At 35.3% G+C, this 11512-nt stretch overlaps 2 protein-coding genes across 2 annotated transcripts; one reads left to right on the forward strand and one right to left on the reverse strand.

Annotated features, from left to right (window-relative positions):
• The first annotated feature begins 621 nt into the window (after window positions 1–621).
• Window positions 622–1828, forward strand: LOC145604312 (uncharacterized). Its single transcript, XM_081660232.1, has 2 exons — window positions 622–922; window positions 1026–1828. Exons 1-2 carry the CDS (start codon window positions 622–624, stop codon window positions 1826–1828), a joined length of 1104 nt encoding a protein of 367 aa, XP_081516358.1.
• A 2602-nt stretch (window positions 1829–4430) lies between these two features.
• LOC145605515 (uncharacterized) lies at window positions 4431–10228 on the reverse strand. The gene is made up of 7 exons (XM_081661582.1): window positions 9339–10228; window positions 7671–8231; window positions 6887–7435; window positions 6298–6809; window positions 5637–6149; window positions 5167–5223; window positions 4431–4686 (listed from the first exon to the last, which is right to left on the reverse strand). Exons 1-7 carry the CDS (start codon window positions 9979–9981, stop codon window positions 4633–4635), a joined length of 2889 nt encoding a protein of 962 aa, XP_081517708.1. The 5' UTR covers window positions 9982–10228; the 3' UTR covers window positions 4431–4632.
• Window positions 10229–11512: the final 1284 nt, after the last annotated feature.

Here is an 11512-nt window from a genome sequence, read left to right on the forward strand (position 1 = left end):
TAGATTCCAAACATATTTGTTTTCTTATTTTATGTGATTGATTTCGTATGGAACTAACATTATGAAACGGAAGGAGTATTACGTTTTAATAATCAACAATTACTAAAAATAAATAAATAAATAAATAAATAAAAAATAATGTTCAAGCTAAAATTAAATACTGGGTAAAGATTAAGAAAACATCTCAATAAAATTTACTATCATTTATTCAAAAGATAAGATAAAGTATTGGATTCGGTTCAAAAAAAAGATAAAATATTGGTTTAAGATATGTGTACAGCTTCTATATAAATCAGCTTCTATATAAATCAACTTAACAATGGTAATATTGGCATTTTCTATGATATCAAAAACGATCTACAATATTCAATATATTAGAGCAATTTGAATAAATTTAATATACACTTCACATGCCTGTTAAGGTAGTTTCCTTATTTAATATGTCAGTTATTTATTTATTATTATTATTATTATTTTTTTTAATGTAAGTTGTTAATGTATAGGAAACTAGTTAGATTGTTGACCTACGTTGGTTAGGAGTCTTATTATTATAAATAAGGCACTGATGCCGTGAATTTTATTTAATTTCATATTTATCTTCCTCCAAATTAAATAAGCTACATGGAAGATCTAAGTGATGATTTGAAGATCGAAATCTTGATTCGATTGCCGCTGCGAGCAGCTCATCAATGTAAGGCCGTCTCGAAGCATTGGCTTTCTTTGATTTCTAAGGATCACTTCAAGGAACGTTATTGTAGGCATCGTGGTGATGGTAAAAACAACAATATACTAATTGTTGGCGCTCTTATAAGTGATGGTGTTAAAACAGATTATGAAGAGCGATATATAAATAATTTTATGCCTAACGAAGATGTTAACAACAAGCTCCTTGGAATTAGTTTTGGTTTAGAAAATCTGCGAGGTTCGTTACATGGTTTGTTATATGTGTCCAAAGACTTGCTGTTGATGAACATTGACGAAACTGGTTTTGATCCGAAACTGATGATATATAACGCCTTTAACAGAAGAAAAGTTCATTCTTCCTGAGTATCCGTTCCAACATGATGATAGAGAAAGCATTAGTCTTTTTAGTGGGTGCTTGTGTAGCGAGGATGAATACAAAGTAGTGGTTGCTTCTTTACCTCCGGTCCCGCTGTTTGGATATTATCTGTATCGACCTTTAGATGTATCAGTCTTTTCTTCAAGTAGCGGCAAGTGGAGACACTACGAAGCAAATGCCCCTTTCGATCTTGTTGGGAGTCGTCCTACCTGGAGTGCTAGAAGTCACTACGCCGTGGATTGCAATGGAAAGTTCCATTGGGTCAACAAGAAGATCATTATAGTACATGATCCTTTCAAAACTCCTGGACGATTTGACTACATCGACTTTCCTGATAATTTGAAGAAGTTAAAAAAAAATATGATATACCGGATCAGCAATGTTCGGGGCTACATCCGGCTTTACGAGACCAGACCAACTTCTAATTCAACAATTTCATACTGGGATCTAAACGACGACACCAACGGTGTTTGGAGCTGGAGCGTCAACCAACACATTGATCTTACTGCTGTTAACTGGCCAACTACTACTATGTCTACTACACAGGACCCAAAACATCGACTTGTGATTTTAGGTTTCAATCATTTTGGAGATGTTGTGTATCTTTACTTGGTTAATACTTGTTCTTTTTTAGCATTGAACCTAAAGACTAAATCTCTCGATATTCTCACCCAATTCAAACCTCCAGGCATTGTGCACTACTTGAGATTTTTCACTCTTACTCCACCCTTTTGGCCAACAAAACTAGCTAACTTGGATTTCCTTTAATGTTAGTTGATGTATTGTGCACTGCTTTATTAAAATTGATCTTTCTTTTGAGTTTTGACATACTTTCTGGAATTTAAGATCTAGAAATTTGAGTTTTGGTTGATCTAAAAATTCTTTCTTTGGAATGTATTTTATTGGGTCAGGTAGATTTATGATGATGCAATTAAACTGTGTAACATCTCTCCCAGTTTCTTATCTTTGGGTTAGATATATGATGACAGACTCATGACACTTGATCAATCTTTGTTGTTAATTTCTTATGCATTTAACTCTAAATTCTGATTTTTATGTGGGAAAGTAATTGGGGAAGATGTACGTACTGTTGAGGATGATTGTGGAAAGAGTTAGTTTTATTAATGATAATACAAAGAATTTGTTGAAGCTTCAAAACCATCATATTTGTTGCTGGAGAACTTGAGTTTGCGGGATTATGTTACTTGCTCTTGCTTTCCTATTATATATTCTGCTGGAGTGTTCTGTTGCTTGCAGGCTTGATCTAGAGAGATGGATATGTAAAATAGGTTCAGTTAGAACATGTTCATTTTTATTACACTAAATGTTCAATTTGGCAGTGACCTCAGCTAGTGTTGGTTGAGTTCGACCTAAGCCATTAACCACTGGAAGGATAGACTATTGGATCCCAATTAGATATGGCCAAGGCCACTTTGGATCATCTTTTGAATCCGATCTTGAGGAGGAACCTAAGCCGATGTTTCATTCTTGGCAATGTGTCGATAACAACCTTTGCATTGAATTTGATGCACTTGAACAATCTTATCAAATAATTTACCGATCAATATCGAATTGAGGAGTACAATATAGGTAAAGGTTAAAAAAGTTTGATCATCAACTAATCTACATACGCCATTTTACCTTTTTATAGCTATAAAAATCTTACATCACATATATAATTTTTCACAAACATTTCATCAATAAATCTTTATTTGATAAATAATTTTTAACAGCCCAATAATGAAAATTTCAAACTTTTGCATATGTTACATGCATCATTGTCATAACACTAGCCCTCGCTCAAAGATGCCGTGCACAAAGTTTTCGGTTTAAACAAGACTACATCAATTCCCACAATTCTGCTAGCTAGGACCGCGGTGGGTGTTGGAAACATACAATGCGACCTATGCCCAAATTATGCCAACCAAAGGATCGCCGATGGTGCTATGCAGCACTCAGGTGGGCCTTATGGAGAAATTATCATATCGCTGCAGGTAGTGGTGCATCCTTGACTGGCACGGCTTCTATACAAGTATGGGTGAATGAGAAGGCCAATTATGACTAATACGTAAATACTAGCTAGGGTTCAATGTAATAGCGATTGGTATTTTATCACATGTAACTACTATCTGCGAGACAATTATGTTGGCCGGAAACCTTACTAGACTATCCATGGTGCTTGTTCTAGTTACTAATATGTTGTGTGATTTATCTCACTAGAGTATGTGGTATCAATTAGCTCGATCACTGTATCATTATTTTATATATTTTTTTTTGAATAGCAAAAATATTTCATTAATTAAAAGTCATACGACATCTACAATAGAGATTCGACGTTAACAAATACATAAGATATTGAATCAAATAGAATTTTCCTTCATAAAAACTACGATCGTCGAGTAGATCTTGCACTGCGGAGCATCTCCCGCTTATATCGCTGAAAATTACAGCCTTGTTGGAGAGACAATCTAACGATCCTTTGTAGCCGTGAGGATGTTTTCCTTCTGATTCATCTGTCCGTATTCGAAAACTTGATAACTTTTTCACCAATGAAATAATTTCACGACAATCCATTAGATCTGCTACCATGAATTCAAACCTAAGAAAATTCTCCCTCGACAAGAGGAGATAAACCTTGTCTTTCGAAGGAGGTCGAAAAACCCTTGTCTTTCGAAGGAGATCGGAAACCCTTTCTTTCGAGGGAGAAAAGTTCCTCCCAAAAGGAGGAAGCATTATTATAAACCTAAAAAAACAATAAAGAAACAAGGATTGGGGCTTTCCACCGATTAAAATCGATGGAAGCCCCTTCAAAATTCAACAATGGAGGCTAGGGTTTTGGAGAGAGAAAGGAGGAGAGAGAGAGAGAGAGTCAGTATGAATGTATGTATCATTATTTTATATTGTCGTCATTATTTATTGGACATTTTGTGAAAAACTACCTTATAAAGCACTTTTTTTGCGAGAAACTACTTAATAAAAAAAATGTTGTAAGAAACTACCTTATAAAAGAGTAAATGTTGTAAGCGACTACCATTGGTCGAAAAGTCACCGTTGACTTTCATTTTCCGGCGTTGACCACATCAAAGCCGAAAAATAAAAGTCAACGATGACTTTTTGACCATGGGTAGTCTCTTACAACATTTACACATTTATAAGGTAGTTTCTTACAACATTTTTTTTATTAGGTAGTTTCTCGCAAAAAAAATGTTTTATAAGGTAGTTTTTCACAAAATGTCCTTATTTATTCCACTGTTAATAAACATGCTCAACTTTTTTAACGTTGTGATGGGCAAATCATTGTGATCATATGTGAATCACAGCTCAAGTTAAATGTCTTTCAATAAAATCATTGGCTACGATATCAAGTTAATTAAGTGTGAAAAAATAATGATTGGACTTATAAAATTCAGTAGAAACATTTACAACATACGAAGTATACAGCAAGTCAGCAACAACTTTGAAGGCCAAGCTTTAGGAAAATAAACCTAATAACACTACACAATGTGCAAAAGGAAACACCTATCTTACCTAAATGGTAGCGTGCACTTGGATTCATATATAATCCTAAAGATTTACACATTTTCAAGAGGATCGCCTCTGGTTGAGTTCTCTGCCCTAACGGTTCCCTGGAAAGAAAATAAGTTTGGAATAATTAAACAGTATGTGGGAGAGAACAATTTCTCAAGTAATTCAGCATGCTACAAATTAAACACAATAAAAACATGTATAGCACTTATACGCGAACTGTGAAAGCTCAAAACAGCAATGAACATAGCAGGTTGCTGCTACTGATTGTCACGATTTTAGTATAATACGGGGTATATGTCAGTGTATACATGGTAATTGTATAGATTCAAGAATAGAACATCAATCCTAGAACATTAGTTATATAACATGAACCAAATTGTATAGTTTGAGAACATTAATACAAATAAATTACAGCGATTTGGATGCAAGTTTATTTTTAACCTAGTAAGCGACATAATTGAGCAAATGACCAAATATAGCATGCATTATCGGGTCATGGTCACACGATACAAGCCATTACAATCAAAGATAAGTAATAGTCTGAACCACAAAGAAAAGAAGATATACATAATGCATACCCTTGTAAAGAAAATTCCTTTTCGTCTTGTGAGCTTGACCTCCTTCTGTTCCCAAATCTGAATAAGTGCATTCAAAAAAAATATATTAATTCAAATTCACACTTAGGGCCTGTTCTCTTCAGCTTCAACTTCAGTTCAGTTCCTAATATCCTTTGCTCATAAAATATTCAGTTCAGTTCAGCTCCAATCAGTTCAGTTCAATAAATTAGAACAGACCCTTACATTGATTTAATGTCTAAGACAGAAGGTAACTTTTCACGAATCTTAAATAACAAGCCACATTTTTATTCACGCCATTATACAGTAATGTCTCACTTTTAATTTACTAATAAGTTGAAACTCAAACTTAACCACATGAAACCCTTGACTATATATGTATTCCTATAGTGAAAAAAAATTGTATTTAAACCTGATTCCTTAAAGAGACTCAAAATAATTGAATAATAGGTAAGTTTCAATGGAAAACCTGCCTTGTTCTTTGATCGTGCTTCATCTTTTCTGTCCAACTTATCTAAAACTCTGAACAAAATACTCCTGTTGGTTGAAATTCCTACGAGCGAGCACATGACACAGATAAGAATAGCAGCCCACAAGGACTTGTGGTGCACGACAGTGTAGACTCCAGTCATAAACGCCACCAACGTGCCATAAAAAGACTGGATGAGTACTAGCACACTTCGATCAATTAGTAGTTGGGATTCATCTTGATCACAAACCATAGACCAAATGAGGCAGAACAATACGAACATGGCACAACACATTGCATATGTGTCTGCGAGTATGAACACTGAAAACGATACCTTCCTTACTAAGATGATCTCTCCTGTGCTTTGGTCAAAGCCTCCCGGGACAGTGAATGCTGCTGCAAATGTAAGGGTTGCTAGAAGGGCTGCCACAACGGACAATGTTGTTCGCATTTCTCCTGCTGATGACCCCAAATTTCTAAGCCGAGGATTGATCCCCACTCGTTGAGCCATCTCTTCCTACAGTGAAAAAACATTGTAACACATTTAAATTTTTATGTGTATATTGAGGCAGGGGATTACAATACAATAAAACGAGAGCTAAACAAGTGAGATTGAAGTGTACAAGTTAGAGAAGTAATTAAAAGAAGTAGATAACTAGGCGTACCCATTCGTAATATTGGTCGCATAGCTCTGCCAGCAATTTTGTAGCAGTTTTATGCCTTCTGTCTCTAATGCTGCGATTAACACCTTTATGGAGTAATAATTCTGCAAATAATATATCTTCACGTTCGAGTGCTTTATGCAAAGGTGTTTTTCCATCATAATCACGTCTATTTTTCATCTCCCAAAGCAATGGGATTGCTAGAAATGTCTCATACTCTTGGTAAGTGGTCAGCTTGATGTTGTGCAAGGGCGAGTCTTCTTGTTCTATACAGAGCTGCCTAAAATCGTCATAATGCATTATAAAGGCTTCAATAGCTTCTAAGTGGCCTCTCCTGCATAGTTCTATCCAAACATTGGGAGAAATCGCGATTGATGAAGGGTCTTTGATAATCAACAATTTGGTAAGCCATCCAACACCAAATTCTGATGCTATGTCAATAGGCCTTTTGCCATTTTGGTCGGGTTTGTACATCAGCTGTGGAAATGTCTTCAACAACAACTTCGCAGTTACTTCTGCACAGAATACATAGATGTTAATATATAAACATAATACAAAAAAACATTATGGTACTCTCAATTCGGGTTCTTACCTGTGCAATTAGACAGGACATACATGATTGTCCGGCCATCATGGTTTTCAGTGGGAACGGTATTTAACTGTGTAGAGTCTGCAGCAACATAATCACAAATCTTTTGCACAACGCGATCCATTCCTTTTTCAATAGCGATGAAGAGTCGGCTCTCACCTCTACTGCTACGCACGTTACATATCCAAGAATCCCTTGATATGATATGCAACGCTAGAGTTTCCAGATTCTGATACAGAGCCAAGTCAAGAGGTATAATTCCATCTTTATTCTCATATCGCCATTGTGGAGGATCTCGGATTGTACATTTTTCCAGAAGGCTCATTGCAAACTCTTCATTATCATGTTCTATAGCAATATGCAGAGGAATATCACCATCATCGTTTGCTAAACAACTTAATTGGTGGAGACAGTTGATGTCAACCTCTTCCAGCAACAGAATCGGCCACAATTCACCTCTTTTTGCCCACTCATGGAGCATTGAGTTTCCATTCTCACCAGTAACATGAATGATATCAGGATGTTTCCTGTATAACAACCTCCAAATTTCTTCTGGTATCACAAACAAAATATATATACTTCATATTAGTATTAGAAAACCTGGTTCAGGATGACTTGTTATATTGGTAAGCTGTGTAGCTATTAGAATTGTCTAGGGTAGCTTATAATCTACATATTTGTGTTTATTTTTTTCCATTTTTATAAACAGAAACATTGCATTTTACTAGCTTATCCTAGCATATTCCATTCTTGCATAAGATATACTGTATGCAACTCCGAATCTCACCTGTGCAATGTGACACGATGTAGAAGACAGTCCGGCCATCATAGTTTTCAGCAGAGGTACTAAACTGCGAAAAGTTTTCATCACCAATCAACTCTAACGCAGCGTTACAAATCTTGTTCACAACTTCACCCATTTGCTTTTCAGCGGCTACTAAGAGCCGCCTCTGCCAACGACCGATAGGCTCTTTATAAGTCCAAGAATCCCTGGAAATGAAATGTAGCACTAGATTTTCCCAACCCTTATCAAGTGCCAAATCAAGAGCAGTAACTTCATATCTATTCTCATATCGCCATAGTGTGGCATCTGAAGCCCCACATTTGTCCACCAGACATAATGCAAACTCTTCGTTATCATGTTTAACAGCAACAAGCAGAGGGATATCACCATCAACGTTTCTTAACAAGCTCAGTTTCTCAAGAGTACTACTGTCAACCTGTTGCAGCAACAGGAGCAGCCGCAGTTTGCCTTCTTTCGCCCACTCATGGAGTACTGAGGTCCCGTCTTCACCAACTTGGAGTAGGAGTTCAGGGTGTTTCCTGTATAGCAACCTCCAGACTTCTTCTGTAATCACATGTAGTTCAATAGTTCATATTACATTCCTACTTTAGATCGATCTATTTATCTATTTAATTGCTATTGTATGATACCGTTTATGGAATTTAACATTAGACTCATTTAAATTTATACGTTGATAATATTGCATCAATATGTATCATATAGATTTACATACAAATCTGAAAAGAGCTTGTTAAGAATATTAAAATAGAGCTAAAAGTGAAATTAAAATAAAAGTAACATTAATTACACTGACCGACACGTGATTTATCATGCATTCCTAACTAAATTTTAAGTAATGTATTAATTAATTATATGCCTCAAGAGGCTTGTTAACAAGATCCTTTTTATAGTAAAAGTTATTAAGAGCATTGTCAACTATCGGTAAAAAAAAGCCCATGGGAAAAATGGTGAGAAAAAAAAAAGAATTAGTCCCTACTTCCCTAGTCACTATGTTTCATAATATTAACAACAATTTGAACAACTTTTACCATTAATACTTGTAATTATATATTAATAAAAAGGATAAAAAGCTGATACAGTGAAAATGTACATAAACTAATTTTTTTTAAAAAAATTATATGACAATAATGTACACAAGTATTTTGTTTTTTTTTTTTTCTTTTTTTTACATATGTTATATAAGTAAAAGGAACTAAGTAACACAAATAATAGTCAAAGTTGAGATGAAGGTAGTATATGTCTATATGATAGAGATTAGAGAAATAGATAAATGGCCAAGGGCCAATTGTGGTTTGTGGGCATCATTTTTTTGAAGTTGGCGTGGGCTCACATTTTTAAAGTTGATGTGAGACGGACATTTTTATTGACTTTGCTCTAATAATTCCAATAGAAAAGAAGCGTTCATACTAAACAGTAAACACCATACAATGCTATTTATTTCGTATTTTATTACTTGCTTCATTTTTCAATGCGTGGATTGTTAAGAGAAATTGTAAAAAGTAATAAAACATGAAAGAAGTGGAAGTGTGTTAAAGAATATAGTATGATAGTTAAGAGGAGAGAGTAAAATACGGCCGCAAAAGAAAAGAGATCAAGTAGTAAATATACGGAAGGAGTATGAAATCGACAGGTAGAAGAAGACTCACTCACCTGAGCATTTAGAAGCAACATGGAAGGGGTTGAATCCATGGCGGCCGCTAAGACTATAACAGCAGTCAGATCTCAAGATATTCAGAGCTACATTGTTGAACCCATATGATATCGCGAGGAAGAGGGGACTGTTCCCATAGTTATCAACCATACTACATAGCAATTTCAAATCCATCAACAATATCTCTAATCCACATTTCTCTTCATTAAATTCAAGGAACATGTGCAATGGAGTTCTCCCATCTTTAGCGCGAGCTAACCATGGTTTTCCACCGGGAGGATATTGTACCACAACATGATGACCACCAGATGATGACAAAAACGATGAAGGTTTTCTATAAACACTAAGTATTAGCTGGAGTAACTCAAAATTGCCCCATATTGCAGCTAAATGAAGAGGGTTCCACTTCCTATAGTTTTCTTGTTGAGAGAGGAGGTTATGCAACTCTCGAGTCGACAGTATCTGAATTGCTTCTCTGATGAACGGTGTACTCATAATGCCACGCGTGGCTAAGTGGAAGATGTTATTACCGTTATGATCTGAGGCGAGGATGAAGTGGGTGGGTTTAGCTGATATAAATTTTCTAAGGAACTTCACATCTCCTCTACTAGCTGCTTCCTTCAACTCCCGGTCAAAAATCATGGAGGTCGACGAAGTTCCCAGCTAGGTAGAAAACTGCTACTGGTGTGCTGATCAACAGAGTAAAGCAATCAGCAGTATGTTACTCAGTTAGAACATTGATGGTTTTTGTTAGTAGTCATTGTTGACTTGAGAAGCTCACGAAGTTGCTGGGAACATATTATATATATATGTGGGGTCATCCATGTCAAAATCATTCTAGATTTAATGTAAAATCTAAAAACACTATCAGTATAATCTAGATCAGATCAATTTATGCTCCTAAGGGATCAGATAACTGACTAAATATTGTCTCATCAAAGCAAATTAGAAGTGAGTTCTCTACAATTTGCAAATCATGTCCATATAAAGCAAGTACTACCTCCGTTTCTAAAAGTTCGTTTTAGTCCATTCTTCAAAGTTCTCTACACTTCCAGTAATTCTATTTTTGGCAAAAATTACCCACTCACTCTCATTCCAATAGTTTCTTACACCATCCATCATTTTACACTCTCTTACTTTTTCCACATTTTTCTTATACCCACCCACCTTTATATACTCTCTACAACTTTATTCACCTTTTTCTTACACCAATACACCACATCAATACTATCTCACCAATTGCATTAATATGTGCGCAAATAGTTATCATAAAGACTTAGGGACAGTACTCCCTCCGTCCCCAGATAGTCCCTTAGAGCCTATTTTTAGTCCCAAATTAATAGTCTCATTTGTTTTTTTCAAGTACCATTAATATCAATTTTTTTTTTTATCAAAATTCCCTCCAATTGCATTTGCAACAATATTTGTGCAAATTTAACTTTTCCATGTAAATTTTGTTTTTCAATGTATTTTAATTACTTTCTCTCTCTACTATATTACATAGCCAATGTAAATTTATCTTTTCAATGTAATTTTACTACTTTTATTCAAGTTTTTCAATGCCCGTGATTTTTGCCCATAAGGGACTATCATTTGGGGACGGAGGGAATATATCATAATGGATGTGAGATAACATGATTGTCTCAAATGATATAATCAAATGGCATTTCCTATATTATTGGACAAAGAGCATCCAGATCAATGACCATCAATTAATCTGATAAGTGATAAAGAAAAAAAAAAAAAATGGCAGCTTATCAGATTTTTTCTGCTGTGAGGACTTTGATTATGAAAAATACAAAATTATCACTGATCAATAGAGTTAGAATGGAAGCATAAACTAGTTACTGTTTACCTTGTTTTATAGGTACACCGGTACCATCTAGGTAAGAGACGACACTTCCCTGTATACCAAGAAGGATGCAATAGTTGTCACATTACAACATGTCTGATACACAAGAAAAATAGATGGTGAGCAGTCATTTCATTAACAGCGTGCGCCAAAGAATTTCACCAAGAAGATCTGGAAGATATTAATGTGCCTAATGGCAGAAAAGCATACCTATGCTGTGCACGGAAAGAGATCCTCGATCGATTCCTTTTCGCCAAATAAAGAATTCCAGCAAGGTTTATGATTCAAGAGATGGTTATGCAAATAAACATATAACTAGAA

This window comes from Chenopodium album, chromosome 22 (assembly GCF_948465745.1).
Source record: "Chenopodium album chromosome 22, dcCheAlbu1.1, whole genome shotgun sequence".
Classification (NCBI taxonomy): Eukaryota; Viridiplantae; Streptophyta; class Magnoliopsida; order Caryophyllales; family Amaranthaceae; genus Chenopodium; species Chenopodium album.